A 24,958-nucleotide genomic window follows, 5' to 3' on the forward strand; every position below is an offset into this window, starting at 1 on the left:
AGGAAAAAAAATAATTATTGCAAAAAAGAAATCTTCCGTGACGAAGAAAAATTTAACCATCCGAATTCCAAATGTTACTTGAGATCTATCCCATATCATTGTTATTTCAATAAATTTTATATTTATTAAACCTTCGTAATTAGGAAAAAAACAATTATATTCAAGAATTTATCCTTTTGCTTTTGTCCTATCATTAATTCATATCAGACATGAATGTTTTCTCTGCCTTCAATGTGAAACAATTTTCGATCAAAATCCTTAATTTTCACACTACTTGTTTGTCTCTGTTTATGAAATCGACCCATTTTGGCAGATGAAACCAAACTAATTAATTTAATTTTTTTTATAGAATTGTTCTAATTTTTATTTTTTTTTATATATCTAACTTGTCCAAAGAAACGGTCCTCTATATGAACCCAAATCGTAGCATCGACGATGTCTTTGTTATATTCCGATAATACTAATTAAATTATAGAAATTCACCTCCTATAAATATAATCCTAAAATTATAATCTAATAAATCAAGAGTGAAAATAAAGATTTAGAAATTTTACAATTAAATGACTAAGACAATAGCAACGATCGTTCTCCTATGTTTCTTTAATTTCTTGGTGGCTGATGGAAGAAATATACTTTCTTTGAAGAATACAGCTCCCACCGTCGATTCTGCAGATGGAATTTGTAAATCAATGGTGGATACACAACATTATAGCTGCCAGGACCATACAGTAAGCATTTTTTAACACACACATTTCACGCACATATTATTTATCTCTTTTACGAAAATGATTAACCCAAATTGCTATAAAAGTTCATTGTATTCTACTTATATGTTGATATCAGGTTACAACAAAGGATGGTTATATTCTAAGCATAATAAGAATAGGGATGTCTGCTGGTATCAATGAAGGGAAAACCCCGGTTCTTCTTCAACACGGAATCCTAAGTGTATGTAATTGTGAGACTGAGATTTTACATATTTTGAAACTGAAATACATAAGAAAAAACTATACCCGAAAATCGAATTCTTTTCCATCTACCAGGATGCATTGACATGGATTTCGGATTCTCCGGATGAATCTTTGGGATTCATTTTGGCAGACAATGGTTTGGATGTTTGGCTAGCGAATGTTCGCGGAACCAATTATAGTCGAGGTCACATCTCACTTAGCCCCGATGATTCGGTACGATGCATATATCTATGTTATTTTATACCATATTATTATGTTATAAAATTTCAATAATAATTAAGGTGGATTTCAAATATACAGTATGATATATGTATGTGTCATTTAAAATGTACCGCTCAAATCATTCCTCGAAACAAATTCATTTATTCAAGCGCAACCTCAGTGTTATTGGTTAAATCATATGACAAACATCAGTTTCAACATAAAAAAATTTGACTATATATCTTACTTAAATTATTGTTTTAAGTATTAAAAGTCTTATAAAAAACAATATTTAGAGTTATAAATTTTAATCTAATTTATAAAGAACATTTGCTAGACTTACTAGATATATACTTAATACTATATTTTAAACTACAAAACTTTAAATTGATTTTTGTAGTGTGTGCCATCAATGATCATATAAATTGTTTTTTCCTTTATAATAACCCCCAATAACGAGCTTAACCATTTTTTTATCCACTAAATGTATTGTTTTTTAGAAATAATCTAATAATTATCCCAGTCAAAAATTACTTAATAAGAATTACAATATAAAGTTATCATATACCATAAAAATTATTAATATATGTACTTTACCTTTTGGGGTTGACTGTCCAAGTCACAATCTTAACACTACTATGTCGATATTCTAGTTTGATTAAACTGAATTATCGTAAATATCATGGCAAAATCGCGACCATTGATGAGGAAATGGATCAAACGGAGGATTCAAATTTTCGTAAAATGCGTTTTTTTACGAAATTAAATTTAATTTTTCTTAATTTTATTTCAAAAAAAAAAAAAACAGGCTTACTGGGATTGGTCATGGGATGAATTAGCTGCGTATGATCTTCCAGCTATGGTTCAATATGTCTATGGCCAAACGGGACAGAAGTTGCATTATGTTGGCCACTCCTTGGTATCATTCAACATCTTGTCCTTTTTGTTTTAATTATACTTTTTTGCTGCATGAATCAAGCATCTTTTTGGCACATTACGACCAAAACAATTTTAATATATGATATTCACGGAAAATTTAGGGTCCAATTCCAGCAATTGTCACTAGTTCATGCGCAGGTTTCGAAATTGTCCTGAGCCTGAAATCACTAATAAGACCGTTAGAAGAAGGCCAGAAGGGTGTCTCGACGTAGCCCTTCCGACGCTCAAGTCAGAGACTGATGATATAAGTGGAGAGAAGCTAATGGTGCTGCTGAAAAATAATATAATGAATTCATTAATTAGACACCCAAACTTCGTATTTATAGGAGAATATCTGAGCCTGTGATGGACCTTCAACCTTGGTTGGGATGAGACAGGGGTCCAAAATATGGTTTAGGCCCGATTTTAGTGGGCTCAGCTATGAGATATCACTCTATAATAGACTAGTCTTTTAGGATGGTACACCTTTTGGTTTTATAGCCTAACAAGATTACTAGATATTTATTCTTCACATTTTTATGAAACAAAAACTATGTACACACACCACAGGGTACTTTAATGGCCTTGGGAGCATTTTCGAGAGGAGAAGTGGTGAGTATGGTGAGGTCGGCTGCCTTGTTATGTCCCATTGCTTATTTGGGTCAGATGCCTTCTCCTCTAGCAAGAGCTGCTGCTGATTTATTTATAGCCGAAGTATGTCTTTTCCAACTCTGTTTAGTTTATGCTATACCACAATAATATATTCATGACTGATATGATAGTTCGCTACAAGAATAACGAACCGGTATGTTTTTAAAAACCGTCGCTAGAATTAAAATGGGTATTTATCCAAATCGTTTCATGACAGGCTCTCTACTGGTTGGGGCTCAATGAATTTGCTCCGGGAGGGTAAGTTTTCAACTATTTTATTTCAGATCTTAATGTATGAATTAAAAGAATTTATTTCCAAATTAATTTTTAGAAGACGAGTCATCTGTCTTTGGTCTACAAATAGAAATAATTTATATTTGTTTGTGTGTTAATTTTGACATGAATAGGGGTCCTGCTTCCAAACTTGTGCATGATATCTGCAGTAATTCAGGGATAGATTGCTCCAAATTAGACGATGTTATTACAGGTTCTTTTATTTATATTTTTTTTTTTTCTAAAAATTTCTTTCTTTTTTTAAAAAAATTAAATAAATGGATTCATATATTTAATAATTTTTATATTAATTTATTGTTTGTAATTGAATAGGGCCTAACTGCTGTCTGAACTCTTCGAAATCATATCTAGATGACCAACAACCAACATCTACAAAGAACATGGTTCATCTTGCCCAAAGTAAGTTCATAGTTTCTTTAGCATCGAACCATCGCGAACGCCAAAACCCGTCCCCAAATTCACAATATTCTTTACCAGTAACGGGCGTTCCCGGAGTCGCCAAGAAAATTTGTTATGAGATTATTATAAATCAAAGAAAAAAAAAGAAGAATGATAGAATGAAAATAAAGTAGCTTCAAAGATTTTAATTTTATAGAAAAAACAACTGATAGTTGTAATATAAATTTGTGTGACAGTGATCAGACAAGGGAACATAGCAATGTATGACTATGGCAGTGAAGATGCAAACAATAAACATTACGGTCAGCCGACTCCTCCGGAATACAACATGACCCAAATTCCGAATGACATGCCCCTTCTCCTTAGTTACGGAGGCAAAGATTTGATTTCCGACGTCAAAGATGTGCAGACTTTGATAGACGAACTCGGGGATCGCGACCCTAGTAATCTTGCATTGGTATACAGAGAAAAGTATTCTCACTTGGACTTTGTTCATGCTATAAATGCCAAGCAAGTTGTGTACAACCCTATCATGGACTTCTTCAACCTACATTAGGGTTTTGGGAAATTGTACTTAATTAGCTTTGTTGTAATTTCTTGTTCGGAATACGCAATTTTTTTACATTTTGTTATTCGGGTGGATTTTGAGTTTTATGTATATGTATCAAAGTGATGTAAATTAACTATGCCGCAAGTCTATATAGAGTCAAGTTATAAACGATATCAGATACAATATAAACCAACTGCATTTTCTAACGTGGAAGCTTGGCTCGAAAGATTCGAACATATTCGCGAATTATTTGAATTATTGTTCGAAAATTATTATTATATTAATAAAATATTAAAGCTCGAGAGCGACTCACGAACTATCGAACAAAATAATTTGGACATGAGTTCGGTTCGAACATGTTCGAGTTCGGCTCGAATTCAAAAAGCTCGAATACGAATTAAATATTTTTCGAGCCGAAAAGCTCGCGATATTGCTCGATTTATTTACTCTCCTATTCTGAATAGTTGTATGTAAAAAAAAAGTACGTTCTGATTTTTCAAATTTTGATTTGATACACTAAATTTTAATTTCCGACCATTTTGATCAAATTGGTGATGTAACACCGAAAAACTCATCATATGGTATCGAAAAATATTGACGAGACATTGAAAATTATTGAGTTGTTAATTGTCGCGTAAAAAATTCTACTAAAATGGTCGAAAGTTAAAATTAGTATATCTTAAAATTTTAATAAATCAAAACTCAAAATTAAATAAGTCGATTGAAAAAATAATAAATTTTCTTATAATTATGTTCCATTTCATTTTACACCGTTCATTACATCATCAATCATACCTTTTGTCTGATACAACAAACAATAATATTTTATTCAAAAGCGAAGGGGTTCATGGAACCCCCTCAATATTTGTGATCTCCGTCTATATTGTGCATTGGACAATATAAAAACAAAGAAAATTTGTTATTCGATAATTTTTTTTCAAAAAAGATATAAATCATATTAACTTAAATAAAAGATCTGTCTCACAAAATATAATTTGTGATACCATCTCACATAAGTTTTTGCCCTAAAAACAAACCTATTTTTAGAAGAGCTTAAGAGATGATGACGATGAATTTAAATTTCGACAAAAATTAAAAAATATTGGTTCTCTGACATATCAAAATAAATTTAACTTGGTTATTTTTAATAAAATTTCCACCAAAATTTCAAATTTTCTAATATGCACAAAAAAAAATATTCACAAAAATTAATTTTTGATACTATTCATATCCGTAAGTATAAAACTTTTTAAGAAACAGTAATAATGACATATATTTTTAAAAATAACTTCATATCACTGCATATTTGTATATTTAACAGGAGTATATATCAATTTTTTTTAAATATTTCAAATTGAAATAATATATTTCATATATTCTCAAAATTTATATCACAATTTCTGTTCATTAATATTATATCAACATTTAATTTTATATTTTATAAATATTTATATTGTGTCATTTAATTTATGTGGGGAAACAAAGCATGTCCCATAAGTTTAAAAGAATATTCCTAAGAATGTACTTTTATCATATTTGGAAGTACATTGAATAATTTATTCCTGCTCGAATTTGGAGCGAGAATAGTTTCCAAATTATCACGTCCCAAAATTTATTTTGTTCCAAAAATAAAACAAAATAAATAATGATTCTCGCTCCAAAATTATTTTGTTTTATTTTACACTCAAAAGTGCAACTTACCAATCATTGAATACTTTATTATTATTTTTAAATTTGATTTAATAGCTTTTATATTTTTAATAAAATTTCTTTTATTTTTATTTCATGTTTCTAACATTTTCTTTTTTGTTCTTAGGTAATTGACTTATATGGTTTGCTAAGGATAACTATATTCGCTAGAGTATTTGTGCATTCTTGATAAATAATAATAGAGATTTCGTTAAGGAAAAAATGAAGAAAAAGAAGCTTTGTCACATATATCATTCATATAAAAAAAGAAAAAAAAACTTTTAAAATTAAATGATTCATTGTAAGAAAAACTTGATTATTTTTCTCGTAATCACAATTATCTATTGCAAAGAACTTGTTTTTAAGTCTAATTCACGACTAGATATGTAAACAAATCGAATCGAACCAAAAAAAAATCAAGGCTCGAAGTCAGCTCAAATTATTTATAATCGAGTCTGAGCTCGATTCGAACCTAAAATTTTTTAAATTTTTTGCTCGAGATCGAGTTTGAGTTTGACTCACTCGAAAAATTCGAACATATTAACGAACCATTTGAAGTATTGCTCGAAAATAATTACTCGAAAGACGCAAAATTTATTTATTTGATATATAATTATATTATATTAATAAGATATTAATGACCGCGCGCGACTCGTAAACAATTGAACAAAATAATTTGAGCTCGATTTTGGTCCCAAAAAAATTCGAATAAATTCAGGTTCAACTCGAATTCAATAAACTTGAACACAAAAGCAATTATTTTTCGAGTAAACTCGAAAAACTCACGAACTGGCTCAATTCATTACACTTCTACTCACGAACCAAGACGACTCACAATCAAATGATTTTTGGGCTGTTTCAGATTTTATAATTATTGTACATATTATCTCCAAAATAATAAAGACATCAATGTAGAAATGAAACATGAAATAAATATATCGTTTTGACACGAATTTAAACCTAAATTGGGGAATTTAAACAGTTCGCAAAAATTATTTTAAATTAGAAAGCTTAATATTATATGAAAATAATAATATATCTCTTCAAGAATATGACGAATGAAAACATATTTAAAAAAAGTTAAATTATTATATGCGCACATAATTGATGTTAATTGATAGCATCATTTCAATTATTAGGTTTATTTGGTAATGACAATGACTGCGTGTCTTAATTATTTCTCTTTTTAATAAAGTACTTATATGTTCAAAATCAAAACCGAAACAAAGAATCATTATGAGACGCAAAAACAAAACGTATCGATCTACGATTATATAATCGACGCGTGAACTTTTATAAAATTTAAAAAAAAAATTATTTGCGTGAATATTACAAACTACTTTTATAAATTTTAAAAAAATTGATTTGCGTGACTATCATAAATTATAATTTCTAATAAAACTATATAGTTTCTAATAAAATTACAATGCTCAATCTTGTGGTTAGTATATTTTATAATCGTACATATTTATATACTTAAACTAATAAAAAGTGACTTATAAACTCAAGAAATTACACTACCTAATAGACAAATATTTTGTGATAGTGTTTCTTTTGGATTTATAACCTAACATCGATGCTCTCGTTGAGAGTTTGCGTAGCGGAATGAGTAACATAGAAAAAGGCTACCGTCGGAAAAGATGAGTAAAAACAGTCTAGAGTGGGTTGCCACATACGTCGACTTCTCAAGAAGTTGACAATGAAACAATTGTCTCATATTAATAAATTAAACCAATAAATAATAACTTTTAAAATCAAGATGTATAATATCATCCGATATACAAGTTTTTTAAGATGATATTTTCCTAAGATTTATAACATAAAAATATAAAAGTCATTTGTCACCAAACTTTTTCCACCGAGAACTTGACCATCTACAGTTTGCACATCGTATCGCATTGAATCGAAAACCGCATGTAATATCGAAAATTACGATATAAAAATATATATATCGATAGCGTCAGAACGTTTGGTGGCATACTGAATCTCAATGCACACAAGTTTTATTGATTATATCGAAATTTTGCGGTATAATGAGATTTCGATACGGTATCAATATATATCATTTTATTAAAACAAAACTTATACTTTTTTGATTTATAACCTTATAATATTTTTAAACTTATATATATTGTTTCGGAATTTCATATGCCAAATTTTTTCGAATTTCATACTATTATCATACCGAAAATTTCGATATCGTTACCATATTGTCAAACATACGTATGTCTCTATAAAAATTTGATACGATAATCTCGATATAACGAAAATTTGGGTATTCTTTCTTACCAAATATCTATAATACAAAAACAAAAATCAGGATATTGATTTTGGCAAATTAAAATTTCTAAAATACCCCAATATCTTGTCTAAACTATCATAGAATATAAAAATAACTATTTTGACGCCAACATTTTCTCTGATATATATTTATACTAATTTGTTGACATTAATCGATACAATGGAATTAATCATCTGAGAAAATTTATACTAATTTGTTGACAATCGATACAATAGAATTAATCATCTGAGAAAATTATATTATTAAGTCAATACCAATAATGAAATTTGTGATCTCATTACAAACTAGATTAAGACCCGAAACTAGTGTGTGTGTGTGTGTGTGTGTGTGTTCTAAAATAAAAATACAAATGAGAGGGTTGCAAGGAGAGTAGATACATTTTGATTGAAAATACCATCCCCAAACCCAATTTCATTTCGAATGGAAGTCAAACGAGAGGCCCAGTTTAAATCAAGGCAAAAATTTGTGTGAGATGGTCTCACGGCTCGTATTTATGAGACGGATCTCTTATTTGGATCACCCATGAAAAAGTATTACTTTTTATGCTAAGAATATTACTTTTTATTGTGAATATGGATAAGGTTGAACCGCCTCACAGATTATGATCCGTGAGATGATCTCACATAAGACTTACTCTTAAATCAAATCCATCCTAAAAAAACATACATTTTTTAGATTTGAATCCTAGTTTTGAGTCCTAACAAAGTTTGTAATAAAAAGAAGTATATAATCAAGGTAAAATATCAATTTTAGTTATATATATATATATATATATATATTTATTGATGTATGACATTTTTAGTTTTAAATGTTTTGTGGAATCATTTTTATAATTATGTTTATTTGATCAAGTTTAGTTATTCTTCTCAAATAATGTAATTAGATGACTAAATTTATAGTTATTTTTCTAAGTACATGGTTATAAAAAATCTCCTTAGATGTACATGTATATTTGACAATACAATTATAAATATTTTTTAAAAAATTAGTAATTTAATTATATGATTTTAATGAACTAAAATTTATCCAGTTAGGTATAGTTTGGTACATATGAGAGGATAAACATGTGATATATAATATAAAGATAAGTTAAGGATAAATAAGATGTAGGATATGATATTTAATGTTTGATATGACTTTAATAAGAATGATTAAATTTATACATTAAATTGTAATCATTATCATAATAAATTTTGTGAGTCAAGTTAAATATCAATATTTAAAATTAATTAAGTCATACTAATAATTTTATTGAGATTTATAAAAATCATTTATATAATTATCTCGAGTTCATTTATATAATTATCATATTATATATTTTATTTATTTTTAATTTTATATTAATGTCGAAAGACAATGATTTTTTACAATAGAAAAATTTAAATATTTATAAAAATCATTTATATAATTATCTCGAGTTCAAAACATCATTATTTTGATAATATATAAAAATAAATAAAAATATTTGATATGATTTATGATTTTTATATATTGAGACCAATTAAGTCATTTGTAGTGGTTTTTATCATTAAATTAAAATTATCATATTTTATAAAAGAGATATTTTATCCTCGTATAATATTATTTATCAAGTGATCAAACGTGAGATAAAATGATAATTTATTACCAAAATATACCTAATTAACTTAAGGAAACGGATTAAAAAAATGATAAAGGCAAAATTAAAATTGATTAATTTGCATCTAATCAATGCAAATATTTAAATAGCGCGCTTGCGTGTACACACGCGAATAAATCCAACTACAGAAAAGCATATACCATTTTCTTGCCGGCTATAAATGCACACGCACCACATCGCCACCTTCACTCCATTTATCCCACCCAAAATTTCGATCCTTTGAAAATTCAAAGTCTCTTTCTGTTTCCATCCTCTGATATATGTGAAGATGGGTTTCGTGGCAGAAGAAGATCGCAGAGCCACGGAAGTGGCGGCGGCGGTTGAGCGGCCGCAGCCGTTTTCCGGGCGTAATGGCTATGAAAACGGCGATGAAGTGCTGTTAACTCCGCCGCTAAACTTTGCGATGGTTGACTACGGTATTTTCCGGTCGGGTTTCCCGGACACGGCCAACTTCTCCTTTCTTCAATCCCTCAAGCTCCGGTCCATCATGTAAGTTCGATGAGCCATGTTTAAGACTCTGAAAGCTCGTAATTTTGATTCTATTTACAATCCGAGCTGAAGAAATTAAGTTCTTTTTTTTTGCCTTTTATAATTTTTACTAGGTGTGATATTATTTCTGTGATTGACGTTTAATTCAGTTGATTTAATACACCTTTCATTTTTTTATTTTTTATTTTATTTTTATTTTTTGTTTTTGTTTGTAAGTTGCTGATACGAGTTATATATAGGTGGAGATCATTGTGTATTAATTAATCATAACGGAGAAAATTTACAACCACTGAGAATACATAGATTAGCACTTAAAATATCTATGAACTGAGAATAGATGGATGATCATTCTTCTTTCATAATTCATATTTGATTATATATAATGTGGTATTCGGATTAATGAATTTGATTTAGATGTTGGGATTTAATTCAAGAAAAAATTTCGAATGACGCCCGTATTGTGGATGTATTTGAAATGAAACTCACATAAAATAAACTTATCCGAACAAAGGCAAAAACTCGTGTGAGACGGTTTCACGGATCGTATTTTGTGTGACGAATCTCTTATTTGGGTTATCCATGAAAAAGTATTATTTTTATGCTAAGAGTATTACTTTTTATTATGAATATCCGTCTCACAGAAAAAGATTTGTGAGACCGTCTCACAAGAGACCTATTCCCGAACAAGATAAATTGAATTTGGAATCATAGATTTGGTTTTTGGAAATCTATGATTTCAAGTTCATAATTTCAAATACATCTCAATCATATATACATTACAAGAATAGTAGATGTGGAGAAGTTTGAATGGGTAATTTTGTTCTATAAGTTCGAATTCGACTCAATAAGAGAATCATCAATGCGACATATTATGTAAAATTTGATGACAAAGGTCATTTAGCCAAATTATGTTTTTGCTTGGCTTTCTATTCTCCATTTTATCTCTCGAGTACTGTTGACCATCTATATACACTTGGGTTTTTGGCACACTTGAAGGTACATCACCAAGATGGTTTTAACTCATTTTTGGACAATTTATTTATCGTTTTTGGATTTTGAAGTTCGTCCCAGTTCTAGTTGTTCCTAGTTTCTTTGAGGCTTCATAATTTAATACCCAAAATCGGAACTCAGTCACAAAAAATTATTTTTCAAAAGTTATATTAGATTTTGAACGAGATTGAATATAGACATAGGCAATGATAAGGAATTATGGTTGTAATAAGAGTTACATTCTTTTATCCACTTTTTTTTAATACAATATCCAATGTTACGTCAGTATATATGGGTGCAATTTTAACAAATGAAACAAATTTCTATGAGTAAGAAATTAGAATCAAGTTTGACAATGGAAGCAAGTGGTGAAATGTGAATTATTACTTAAGCTTTGGATTTTGTATGGATTGTGTAGATATTTGTGCCCCGAGCCGTACCCTCAGCACAACATCGAGTTTCTCAAGTTACATGGGATCCAGTTATTTCAGTTTGGAATCGAGGGGAGCAAAGTAAGAAAACATTCTTCTATTTAAATGTCATGTTACTTGTGCGTCTTTCATTGCATGTGTGTGACGAAGTTGTGGATTAAATTGCGCGCTCGGTTTCATTCGTCATATGCTAAATATTAAAAGATACAAATAAATTTGATGTCTGTTTTTCTTTTACATGTAGGAAGAGTGACTGAGCAGTTCTTATATCTGTGTAATCTCTTACAGAGAAGAATTGTTTGTATTCTTCAAACTCGACATAGTTGTACATATAATAAATGTTATCTGTGATGAATCTGATTGAAAGAAGAATGTTCTCATTATATATTCTTATATAATTATATATAGCAGTTACGATTTATAAATTTACTTAAAAATTAAATGTGCAGGAACCCTTTGTGAATATACCCGAGGATAAAGTTCGTGAAGCGCTAAAAGTCGCCATCGGTGAGCGCCATTTTTTTAATACTCGGATTACAAATATCCGTGAATATATATGATCATTACTCTAGAATTCTCATAATATAAGTTCTTGACTAATACTATTCCTAATTTTTTAGATGTCAAAAATCATCCTGTGCTGATCCATTGCAAACGAGGAAAGGTACCATACATCCTCTATAACATTTTTATTTGTATAATAACCTCTTGTCGAATAACGCATATATACGACTCAAAATGTGAGTAGTGAAGAATGTTGAGAGAAATAAACATGTTTATTGATACGAAGAAAATAAAGAATGCTGGTTCTAAATTTGGCAATAGATTGAAATGTCATACAAGTTGAGTTGAAAATGACTCATACTTGGCATTGATTTGAATAAGAATCCAAGAAACAAACATTGATAGCACAAAGGCCTGAAGAAGTTTTCTATAATTTCTGGCAGAATTTATTCTTTGATTCTTGTATTTTGGACTCTCTTTATAAGGTTTCTAAAGGCCCCCCAAACTCTCCAACATCGATAAATGAAGTTTTCGCTTCTTGGCTCAAAAAATGTGTTTGCTGTGTATGTACTTGACAACTGAAAATCAAATTCCAACCTTTCCACAGATTCCATGACATTGTGTAAATGCAGGCTGTAGCATAATATGAACCAGGAAATCGAAATCACCTTAGAACTTTATATCATCTGCGTCTCAACAATTATACTTTTCCTTTGAAGAAATAACATGAGTATTACTTTTCCTTTCAGCACCGAACCGGTTGTCTTGTAGGATGCATGAGAAAATTGCAAAGATGGTGTCTGACTTCAGTATTTGATGAGTACCAACGATTTGCTGCAGCCAAATCACGAGTTTTGGATCAGAGGTTTATGGAATTATTCGACGCATCGACCTTCAAGCACTCAGCCATGCCTCCAATTTCTTGAATCGCGCATATGTAAAATGAATTTCACGGGAAAAATTCTTGCTTTCGCCATTGCTCCAGAGCTGAAATTCGCCACGTTTTGTTGTGCATATATGTATCCGTAACGTAAAATCGTATCAAGTATGAATTGTTTGAATGAATATTTGTATTTGTAGTGTTCCGTCAAGCTCACTGTGAATCGGCAACAATTTTACTCTACTCTATACTTGCTGAACATATATGTCACTTTATTCGGATCATGGATGGCAAGTATTCTCACCGTGTGACGTGAGCAGTGACGAGGGGACGAGAAAATGCCAATATATATGATGGTTTCAAAAAACTCTATTATTGTCATATTTTAATCAAGAATACCATTAAAATAACTAATATATATGATGTGACATCATTTTAAAAAAATAACGACAGATTGCTTGTGTTTTGACGTGAGCGTCGAGAGAATGTTGTCCATCAATTTTCCAAGGAGTCAACTATTTAATTAAAAAAATGATTTTTTCATGAACTATTTAATTAAGAAAATGATTTTCTCATATGTATTTGAAATACGTCATTTTTTTTAATTAAATAATTGACCGGTTATTTTACAGAGCTACTAAGCCCAGTTGTAATTGGGCTCATTAGTTTCAAAAGCCCATTAAGTTCTGAGCAATTGGTGAATGTTTGGGCAGATTAAAACCGCTTATGATAACCCTTCTCTACAAATATGTCCTGTTAGACTTGATGGAACAAATTATCTCGCCTGGTCACGGTCATTCTTGCTGTTTATTCTAGCCAGAGGTTTGCAGCAGGTCTATATTAATGGGAAAACCAAACCAGATCGTACTGATCTTTCTAAATGGGAGCCTGAGAATTCTCTTGTTATGTCGTGGTTAATCAACTCCATGCAACCACAACTTGCGCGTAGATACCTTCTGCTTGACACGACACAAGATTTGGGATGCTGCTTCCCAGACTTATTCTCAGTCAAGAAATGATGCACATGTATATGAACTACGAAAGAAGGTTCATAAAACCGAACAAGGTGAGATGACAATTGCTTAATATTTTTGTGACCTTAGCATTAATTGTTGGCAAACGTTCTCTGAGGATTTGGTCAACAAAGTTGAATGAGGTAGGAAGACATTCATTGAGGTAGAAATTCAAAAAACGCGTTTTATACATGTTTTCACACTGATTACAGAGCTTTTTCATTCTAAAATCATTCTTTCTTCGAGTTTTTTCTCGTCCTATAGGGTTTGAGGACTTAGTTTTATAATATTTATGAGGTGTTTTGTTTTTTTATATCGAGAGAATGTGTGTTTTTTTTGAAAATATAGTGAGTGGTTGTACATGGTATAGTGAAATTCTTTTCATGTTACCCGTAATTTTTAGCCAAAAAATATTTAGGGGTTTTCTACATAAATCTCGATGTCCAATTTATTTTTTATTTTCATATTTATTATCTCAAATTATCGTACCTGCGACCAACAGTTATGACAACATAGTCGCTACAAAACATGATGCAGCTGGAAGTACAATCAGAGGAGGCGAAGAACAAGATGAGAGAAAGTGAGAATATTGTGGGAAACCGAATCATACTAAGGACACCTGCTGGAGATTCCATGTCCGTCCCAAACAAGGTCGTCGTGGTAGAAGATTTAATAGTTCACGACCTCAAGCTCATGTTTCTGAAGCGTCTCATACCGGCAAACCAAATGAAGCAAAATCTTCCTAGGGACTATCCAATGAGGAACTGCAAACTCTCTGGCACTTTGTGGCTAGACTTGAATCTCATTCTACCACAGCTATTACTTCTTCTCCTTCCTCTCATCTTGCACACACTGGTATATCATGTCCATATGTTCATACAACCCAATACATTCATAATGTCCTTCATGGATTCTTGATTCTGGAGCATCTGATAATATGACTGGTGCTCTTGAAAAATTCCTTGCCTATTCTTTGCGTTCAGGTAGTGTTAAAGTCCGTATAGCTGACGAATCTTTATCTCCTATAGTCGGGAAATGTTCTATCATCTGCATTTCTTCATTTAGTTTACCTCTAGCTCTACATATCCCTCATTTTTCACACACCCTTCGATCAATTAGTGCTCTTACAAGAGATTTGAATTGTAAAATTGAATTTTCCTTCTCGTTGTATTATACATGAGCTGAGGTCGAAGTATCTATTCTCAAAAGTCATGCCTTATGTTTTAGAAAAACTTTGTCCTCATTTATTCAAGCAGCGTAATGTGGAGAGCTTAGTTTGCGATGCTTGTGAACTTTCAAAACACACTAGAACTTGATATTCATTAATAATAAAAGTTCGAACTCGTTTATGATAATTCATTTTGATGTATGGGCCCCAACCCGGTAGTTTCTTTATCTAGTTATAAGTGGTTTGTAACTTTTATTGATTGTTATAGTTGGATTATATGGGTGTACTTGAAGCATGCAAAAAATGAAGTGTTCTCTTATTTTTCAATCTTTCCATAGAATGATTAGTTCACAATTTGGTGCCACCGTGGGAATTTTATGTAATGATAATGGTACTGAATGTAAGGAAAAAAACTTTCAATCTTATTTAGACACTCATGGGATTATACACCAAACAAGTTGCTACTCAAAATGGGGTTTCTGAACGGAAACCGACATCTTCTTGGAGTTGCCAGGGCTCTCATGTTCGCAATGAATATGTCAAAGGTTTATTGGGTTCATGCAATTCTCACAGCGGCCTACCTGATCAACCACGTGCCTTTAAGAACCTTAGATTTCAAATGTCCATTGGAGCTCATTAGGTAGTAACATCCATAATGACAAAAATCTTATCCATTAAGGATGTTGTGTTTCGAGAGACATCAGCTTTCTTCCACCATCTCGCCATCTATTTAGTAGGAGAACGACCATATGAAACATGTGACTTCCACTTATCAACCTCTTCTTGAACTACATGTAAATAGTGATCAGGGAGAGGATGAGAGTATTGGAAAAATCTTAGATGAAGAAAAAGATCAAGCTCAATCAGAAATAGGACGATTGGATCAGACTCATCTGTTAAGATATGCTCGTAAGAAAAAGGAAGGTGGTATCATGAATAACACTCTACATAGCCAACACTCGGCCCCGAACTCAACTCCTGTAGAATCAGGTAACCCATCTTTTGAACCCGTTGAGATTTTTTTGCATAATATTTATCATGATCTTGATCTTCCAATAGTTTTTGGAAAAGAAGTTCGATCGTGTACTCAATATACCATTTGTCTTCTTTGCTTTCTTGGTTTGGTCGGTTTATTGCAGCAATGATTACTCTTGGCTACTAACAAACTAATGCAGATCACATTCTGTTTTTCAAACATATGATGGTATATGTCGATGATATACGAATGATGGGAGACAACCAAGGAGAGATGACTAGACTAATTGGTTAGCTTTTGGGATGAAGTTAGGCTAAAATCTCGATCTTAACATGATATCAGAGACATGCTAATCGTTATGTGTTGGACTTCCATGTGGGCTACTCGCTGATATCTTGTGAACTTCATGCTCCAGTTGTTCATTCTTGGGTGCGAGAGATGTGTGTTAGATGTTTCATATCGGCTGGATTAAGATTTTGGAAGTTGTATATATGGACTTGGACAATCCTCCCTACTTAAGCTCGTTTTTTGGGTGGAGTTGGGCTAAATTCTCAATTTTGACAAATATTTTAACGCGTGTTGCTGTATTGTTACTTTGGCATTTGTACCATGTAGAAACAAAAGCATGATCTAAATTGAAGGTTTTGTGCTACATTTGAATTGTTAAATGTGACTTCCTTTCATTTAATTTAATTAATCACGCTGTTATGTATTCTTTATGGTTTACATTATTTGGAATTTAGAATGAAATTATTCTTTGATGGTGTAGAGCTGAACCCTCTGTTGTTTGAAGAAATGACGGGGAAATATATTTCTTTGAGGTTGCACATTTTCCGGTGTTGTTATTGTACATCATGTGTGCCTTGTTATAATGTGAAAATGATGTTTCTATGGATGGATGCGTGGACTTGTAGTCAACTTATTGTTCACCGGTATATATTCAGTTTAAGAACTCTGGTGAGAATGAGGTTGATTGATTTGGATGAGACATAGCAGAAGCCATGATTTAGGAAAGGAGTTCGGAAAAGATTTGTTGATTTCATTTGAATGCTAGTTTGAGTTGATATCACGGCCTCTAGGAAGGTGCTTTTGTTCTTGAGCTGCAAAGGTGTAGGCACGCTCACTGTGTTGTTGAACCTAATTATGTCAATTTGGTGGTGAATGTCTCTATGATCTTGAAATTATTGTCCTAGCCGAAACATCTACAAGAGTGTAATGGATATATAATTAGTGTAAAAGATTCAAACTAATGAGGTATAGTTTACGGATCCAACTTTTTTTCAGAATTTGGCTCGTTACCATTTATTTTTTGGATACTTGCATCTCTTTGTAATTTGTTCAATAAGTTAGTATTTTAATCCATAGAGTTTCAAAGGGTTTCATGACTTAGAAACCCTCTTTTGTTTTTGAGTTTATAAAGTGTCTTTATCTAATCAAAGTTCTAAAGGTTCATCCTTTCTGTGTGCATTTTCTCTTCTTTTTGGGAGGTTTGAATGCACATCTTTTTTATTATTCTCATTTCTCTTTTAATTAGGATTGAACGGCTAGAATTGTTCGATGAATTTGAAGAGTGGTACATGATGCAGGCAAGTGTTTTATTGCTTTTCTGTTGTGACAAAAATAATGCAGTTTTATCATCCTTTTTCTATCCCAGATAAAGAAGTCTTTTGAAGAGGAGATGCTGTGAGATTAATTACTTACACCACGTAGTGGTAGAGCACATGTCTTTTCCCATAATTTCAGGATTAAATGTGCTTGATTATTCTACTGTTACGAAAACTGACATTTTAAATGGCGTTTGTGTGACCAGAAACTGAAGTCATTCAGATGTCTGAGCATGCACGTCCACTATAACTTCTGGTGGCAGCATGTTTCATCAGTTAAACCGCATCTGAAATTTGAGTTGGTCTTTTTGTATGAGTTCGTCAGAGTGTTCTCAAAATTCCAAATGCCTCATCTGTCAGATGTCTATTTGAAAATTTCGGTTTCCCCGTTAGCAAAGACGAGAGTTATAATAATGTTTGATCGGCAAATGGGCTATTTAATTCTCTATCATGACCTACTTCTGTACATTGTACACTATACAATCTTACATAAACTTTTGAGAATTTGGTGTAGGGGTCCAACCCTCTAAATTTTAACATCATCGGTGTTTAAATTTGTTTTTGACAAAGGAGGTGTACATTCAATTTCTTTCACAAATAACGAGCCGGGCAATACCGAATAACGATCTCATTGTAATCAGCGGATCAATGTATTAAGGTGGTATTTGGCTTCGAGTTCTTTAATTAATTTGCGATTTCTTTGGGAAAAATAATGTGTTTTGACAATGGGGTTTAAATCAAATCATGTAAGTTGGAAGAATTTAAAAAGAAGATAGGTACACCAATTTTTGTTGGAATAAATCAATGGTGACAAAATAATTAGTTTTGATGTGGGGGCAATAATAAGTTTCCCTTTAATGCCCTCTTTTTAGAAATTGAGAAGAAAGTTGCACCTAAAAACAGTTCAATCATTTTCTAGGCAATTTTACACTCTCTTATGTAAAAATTTATGTGAGACAGTGTCACAGATCTTATTTTGTGACAGATTTTTTATTTGAGTCATTTATGAAAAAATATTACTTTTTATGCTGAGAGTATTATTTTTTATTATGAATATCGGTAGGGTTGACTCATCTCACAGATAAAGATTCGTGAGACCGTCTCACAAGAGACATACTCATTAAGAGTGGGTCTCAGGTGAGACCGTCTCACGGATCTTAATCTGTGAGACGAGTCAACCTTACCTATATTCACAATAAAAAGTAATACTCTGAGCATAAAAAATAATATTTTTTCATGGATGACTCAAATAAGTGATATATCTCACAAATACGACCCGTGAGACCGTCTCACACAAATTTTTACCCTAAATTAAAGCCTATTTACAGTAATATAAATATTATTAGTGGTAAATAAAATATCAGAAATCTAAAACTACGAGTGAACGAAAATGTTATATTAGGATATTATCGTCATTCTAACATCTCGTGATCTAAACTAGATGCATGATTTCAATAGCTAGAGAACGAACTCAAATTGAATAGATTGTCCCTATTCGAGTTATTCTTTTTCATCATCGGGTTCACTTTTAATGCAAATTTTTTTAAGAAAAAGACATAAAAACGTTTTTATGACACAATCAAAGCCTATTTAATTTAATGTAATTAATAAAAAGGCCATATAGGGATGTTATTACTATGAAATTTTTTGGGCTCTATGGGTGAGAAATATAGCAAAATTGAAATGTTGTAGGAATCAAATTGAAAAAAAAGTTCAGAAGATATGGTCGAAATCCTAATCGTGGTAGGTAAAAATTTGTTTGAAACGATCTAACGGATCGTATTTTATGAGACAGATATCTTATTTGGGTAATCCATAAAAAAAATATTACTTTTTATTGTGAATATCGATAAGATTGATTCGTCTCACTGATAAAGATTCGTGAGACCGTCTCATAAGAGACATACTCATCGTGATATATGATCATAAAAAATTAATATTCAACTTCTCGATGTTTAATTTTTTGAATATTAAAGCCGTGTGAAATGATTTTTGACTCCTTTTTTTTTTTTTTTTTTTTACAAAATTTCACATTATCTATCGATCTAAGAATTTGTTATCCCATAAACTAAGAACATCTTTTGACCAAAGGTGCATTGGATATGTCCACATGTTATCGAGGATATATATAATAAGATATATTAATAATAATTAATAAAAGGTAGGAAAATGAAATGAGAAAAATTATAATTTTCATGAAAAGGCCGCCACCATTTAAAATAAATCTTTAATGTTACTTTTTCCTCTCCAACTCGACTTTTTCTTAACTTATTGTCTTTAGACTTAACAGCTTCTTTAAATTCAATTTCATAGTAATGTAAGAATCTTTACTTAAATCGCACGTTTTAGTTAGGTCCATTCATGACCCGAATACTATTTTAAATACAACTTCTAAATTATAAAATAAGATTCAAAGCTCAAAAATTATGTCATATTTATTTTCCAATCTATAGTATTATATGAATAATTGTATGCTTTCTTTAAGGAGTGTAGTGTAGACGTGTAGTGTAGTGGTGGAGACTGAAGTATGTAGAAGTTTGTTCGAAATATTACAGAGATGAGAAATCAGCGAGTTCGCATTCTTTCTTCTCCGCCGGCATTTTGCCCGTAATATCCGCCGGCGCCTCCTCTCTGGACCATCCCGGCTTTGTTTGAGTACTATATTTTTCTGACGAAATAAAAAATAGGATTGGTGTGACGATATGGGCTGCACGGCGTCGAAGCTGGACAATGAGGATACTGTGCGGCGGTGCAAGGAGCGGTGCCGTCTCATGAAGGAGTCTGTTTATGCTCGCCACTACCTGGCCGCAGCTCACTCTGATTATTGTCGGTCCCTACGCATGACGGGTTCTGCCCTCGTAGAGTTTGCCTCTGGCGAATCCCTCTCCGTCTCCCACCACGCCCCAGCTGTATTCCACTGTACCCCCTCCGACGCCACCGTTAAGCTTCCCACCTCCATCCCCCGTGATCCTATCCCTCCCTCATCTCCTTCACCTTCGTTCCGCCCTCCTCCCCCACCCCCCACGTCCACCGCCTCTTCCCATCATCAACATAAGAAAAAACAGCAGCCATCGCCTCCGCCGCGTCGGAAAAAGCCCGTTAAACTACCCCACATCCTCTCGGACTCAAGCTTATCATCCACTCCACCACCCCAGCACAATAATTTCACTTACAACGCGAGAGCAAATTCAACTTATTCAACCACCCCCTCACAGGCCTCGTCTGTATGGAATTGGGATGATTTCTACCCTCCCCCTTCTCCGCCGGACTGGACTCCGCACATTTCCACCATCTCCAAAACGTGAAGAACCAAATCGAGCACCACCATTCCTCCGACGAAGACGATGATAAAGCTTCAAGCTTTTCAAGTTATCACTTTCAGAAACCTTTTGGCGTGAATGAAAACCAGAAATTCGATGACAGGGCATCAAATTACTCATCCTACTCTCAATATTCAACAAATAGTACTGCGAAGAACTCCGTGAGGCGGGGTCCGGGTCCCGTGCCAGTCTCCAAGAAAGGGCAGTGGGAGAACGAAGAAGGGGAAGAGACCGATAGAGAAGAAGTACAGTGCAGCGAATGGCACGATCACGATCGTTATAGTACTACGAGTAGCTCATCGGATGATGATGTCGAAGCGGATTCGGAATCAAGATCCGATTACGGGACTCGATCAAAGTTGGGGTCGGTGAAAGAAGGATCTGCTGCCGCTAGCAGCAGAAACAATAATAACATGGGGAATGCCAATGTGAATTTAAATCCTAAGTTCTCGAGTAAATTGGATAAGCTTTCGTCTGGTGATAGCAAGTCTTCGGTTAGCTGGGGAAATGGGAATGGTGAAGGGATAAATTCAGATAGGAGGCTTGTGGTGAGGCACAAAGATTTAGCAGAAATTGTGTCGGCTATCAGGGAGTATTTTGATAAGGCTGCATCTGCGGGAGAGCAAGTTTCGGAGATGCTCGAAATTGGGAGGGCTCGGTTTGATCGAAGCTTCAAGCAATTGAGAAGTAAGTTCGGTATTGGATTCTCGAATCAAGAATTCTTTTTGGAAATTCTTGAGCGACTGTTCAGTTTCTGATATTCCAATATAGTTTCTTGCGAGTTTGATTAATTAGTATTAGTTTCTCTGTTTTTTTCCCTGATGCAAAATATCCAGTCTTTTCGGATTACGTTTTAGCTCATGGACTTGCAAATATTGAGAGAATATTTCCCTTTTTTGGTGTGTGTTTTGAATTGTTTGTGGGATGCATTAGAACTTGGATATGAATTGATTTTGATTTGGTGTTACAGAGACAGTGTATCATTCTAGTGGAATGTTGAGTAACTTGAGCTCGAGCTGGACTTCAAAGCCTCCTTTGGTAGTGAAGTACCGATATGAGCCCAATTCAATCGAGCAATCTGGTGGTCCGAAGAGCCTTTGTTCCTCTCTGGAAAGGCTCTTGGCTTGGGAAAAGAAACTGTATCAAGAAGTGAAGGTAGTGATTTAAACTTGAATTTCCTCATTTCAGTTCATTTGCATCATAATCTAACTTTTGTATTTCTTGTTTCAATTTAAGTTAGATTCTTCTTTAAAGCTTGCTTAGATGCAATAGTTGACAATGGCATAAAGTTATTCCTTTTCTTGATTGTATCTTGCTAACCAAATGAGAAATCTGCCCCTGGTAAAAGCTTGGGGAGATAACATAGATTTGCAACATGTGTCTCTTTTGTGGGTGGTGGTGAATGGTGAATATGTATTGAAGGGGTTCGGCTTATCCATTATTGCAAAGCAAGGGCGGATCGAGTAGAGGTGAGGGTTGACTGTCGTCCTAATTTAAAATTGTTTTAAGATTTTATGCGGAATTTTAAATTTTAAATTTTATGCGTGACTTTTTTTTTTTGAAAACTCGGTCTTGCCCCTCGATTCAACGAGTCGCCCCCATCACCGGAATTTCCGTGTTTGCCAAAACATAAAAAGCGTGTCATGGTATCTTTCTTCTGTAATTTTGTTTTTTAGATTCCTTTCAGTGGAAGTGACTAAATTGCACCGAATGATCGTGTGTTGTGTGATACCAACAACCAGGACTGATCTTAGGATGTCAACTTGGAACATGCTTGTGGGTCCTGTCTTCTAACAGCCTTTGTCTTTAGTCAAAGCTGGTGTGTTCGTGTGTAGATCCACATGACACAATGGTAATCAAGGCTCCAGGTGTATGTAACAAAGTGTCGCATAACAAGTCATACAGGGATCGGAGCTGTATCTTCACTTAAGAACAAGATCTTTGTTTCGTTTTTCAACGAAGTAAAATTTAGCAAGATAAGATGCTAGTTAAACTGTAAAAGTGTGTAACAGGAATACATCGTACTTAATTATTGATATATGCTGTAAAAGTGTGAGACAAAGAATCCATCATAATTATTGATAAATGTGGATGTGTCCCTTATAATCAATGTAGGCTAGAGAAGGAGTAAAGATCGAGCACGAGAGGAAGTTGTCAACTCTCCAAAGTCAGGAGTACCGGGGTGAAGAGGAAGCCAAGTTGGACAAGACCAAAGCCTCAATAAAGAGGCTTCAATCTCTGATTTCCGTGACGTCTCAAGCCGTGTCAGCTACCTCATCTGGTATTGTCACTCTACGAGACACTGACCTTGTCCCACAGTTAGTTGAACTCTGTCACGGGTAAGTACTAGCTTGTAATGATGTGTTTGAAAGTCAGAGAAGGGATCTGTTTGATTTGTAGAAAAAAGATTTTGATTATGTTCGATGTGAATAATTACGCACAGACAGAACTAAACCTCGGCAAATGTCTGGTCAAGACCTTGAACTTTATTTATGATTATACGAGCTTAACATAAGTTGAAGTATTTTGGTTGGTGGTCCAATGTGAGTTGAATTGGTTAATGAATCTGTCTAGCTGAATCAACTCTGACCCAATCGAGGTAAAGCTTTTCTGAACTCGAGCTTTCTGACAAGCATGAGCTCAATTTTAGTTGTTGATGAGCTCGTAAGTCGTCCCATGATCTTAAAAATTAGCTTGTGATCTAGCTCGAGAGCCTGAGCCTGATCTGCTTTGTTTTGAGCTGAGTAAATCTCAATTATGGTATCTAGAATCCAATTAAGTTCGTGCGTGCTATCTATGTGACTCGAATTGAGGACTCAAGCCTCTAGAAGACAATTAAGTTTCCATTATTAGATTATGAAAGAAGATTGACCTTCTAGTTTACTGTCTCCATTTTCTAAACGCAGTTTCATGTACATGTGGAGATCAATGAATCAGTATCATGAAGTCCAGAACGACATAGTGCAGCAAGTTCGTGGCCTAGTTAACCGAACAACCAAAGTTGAAGCAACGTCTGATCTTCACAAGCAGGCGACGCGCGATCTTCAATCTGCTGTATCTGCATGGCATTCGAGTTTCTGCCGCCTCATAAAGTTTCAACGGGACTTTGTTTACTCTCTCCATGGCTGGTTTAAACTTACCATTCTCCCTGTTAACGCTGAACCAGCTAATAACACCCGGGAACTTCCCGAGGTTTTTGCTTTCTTCGACGAATGGAAACTCGCCCTGGACCGATTACCTGACACAGTTGCATCCGAAGCCATCAAGAGCTTCATAAACGTTGTTCATTCGATATTATTGAAGCAGACGGAGGAGCTGAAAATAAAGAAACGTACAGAAACCATAGCAAAGGAGCTCGAAAAAAAGGCTTCATCTCTTAGAAGCATTGAGAATAAATACTACCACTCATACTCTCTGGTTGGAATAGGACTTCCCGATACAGGGTCGGGAAACGGGCACGTTTTGGATGCACGGGACCCGCTGGCTGAGAAAAAAGCCGAGCTCGCAACTTGCCAGATGCGTGTTGAAGACGAGATGGTAAAACATTCAAAGGCTGTGGAGGTGGCAAGAGCAATGACATTGAACAACATTCAAACTGGATTGCCTGGAGTTTTCCAAGCCATGACCAGCTTTTCTGCCTTGATCACCGAAGCTCTGGAGACCGTTTGCACCCGTTCTTACGCCATCAAGTAGAATCTACATTTAGGCGGGGATCTACATCAAGCAAGCTCCCGTCAATCAAACGGAAAAAGAAAATCAAATGTCAAGTATAATTTTCAGAAATGTAAGTTAAGTCACCCCCATCCAGAAACCTCAGGTCACCCCCTGTAACACTAATAAAAAACTTCTTGTATCATTGCTTTCCCTTTTCTGTTTTCTTTTTGGGTTTTGAGATATAAGTTAAAATGAGAAAAAGGACAGGTAAATTTTTTCCTTGGTGGCTCTTATGTTTTAGACAGATATTGTTTT

General features: G+C 33.5%; 3 protein-coding genes and 1 long non-coding RNA gene across 4 annotated transcripts; all 4 read left to right on the top strand.

Annotated features, from left to right (window-relative positions):
• The first annotated feature begins 560 nt into the window (after positions 1–560).
• On the top strand, positions 561–3,990 carry LOC140811301 (triacylglycerol lipase 2-like). Its single transcript, XM_073169164.1, has 9 exons — positions 561–728; positions 844–948; positions 1,044–1,184; positions 1,981–2,091; positions 2,661–2,804; positions 2,959–2,999; positions 3,149–3,228; positions 3,348–3,434; positions 3,671–3,990. Exons 1-9 carry the CDS (start codon positions 561–563, stop codon positions 3,988–3,990), a joined length of 1,197 nt encoding a protein of 398 aa, XP_073025265.1.
• Positions 3,991–9,749: 5,759 nt separating this feature from the next.
• LOC140813193 (inositol diphosphatase DSP1-like) lies at positions 9,750–13,119 on the top strand. Its single transcript, XM_073171666.1, has 5 exons — positions 9,750–10,103; positions 11,512–11,605; positions 11,974–12,031; positions 12,145–12,188; positions 12,778–13,119. The coding sequence occupies exons 1-5, from the start codon at positions 9,883–9,885 to the stop codon at positions 12,952–12,954; spliced, it is 594 nt and encodes a 197-aa protein (XP_073027767.1). The 5' UTR covers positions 9,750–9,882; the 3' UTR covers positions 12,955–13,119.
• Positions 13,120–16,850: 3,731 nt separating this feature from the next.
• LOC140812525 (uncharacterized) lies at positions 16,851–17,651 on the top strand. Its single transcript, XR_012113683.1, has 2 exons — positions 16,851–17,319; positions 17,600–17,651. It is a non-coding gene; the product is annotated as an uncharacterized lncRNA (long non-coding RNA).
• Positions 17,652–20,157: 2,506 nt separating this feature from the next.
• LOC140811640 (nitrate regulatory gene2 protein-like) lies at positions 20,158–24,923 on the top strand. Its single transcript, XM_073169656.1, is given in 5 exon segments — positions 20,158–20,935; positions 20,938–21,676; positions 21,960–22,144; positions 23,105–23,328; positions 23,896–24,923. Coding segments are annotated over 5 exon segments (2,499 nt in total). The 5' UTR covers positions 20,158–20,371; the 3' UTR covers positions 24,683–24,923.
• The last annotated feature ends 35 nt before the right edge of the window (positions 24,924–24,958 follow it).

Source organism: Primulina eburnea, chromosome 14 (genome assembly GCF_022965805.1).
Source record: "Primulina eburnea isolate SZY01 chromosome 14, ASM2296580v1, whole genome shotgun sequence".
In the NCBI taxonomy this organism is placed as follows: domain Eukaryota; kingdom Viridiplantae; phylum Streptophyta; class Magnoliopsida; order Lamiales; family Gesneriaceae; genus Primulina; species Primulina eburnea.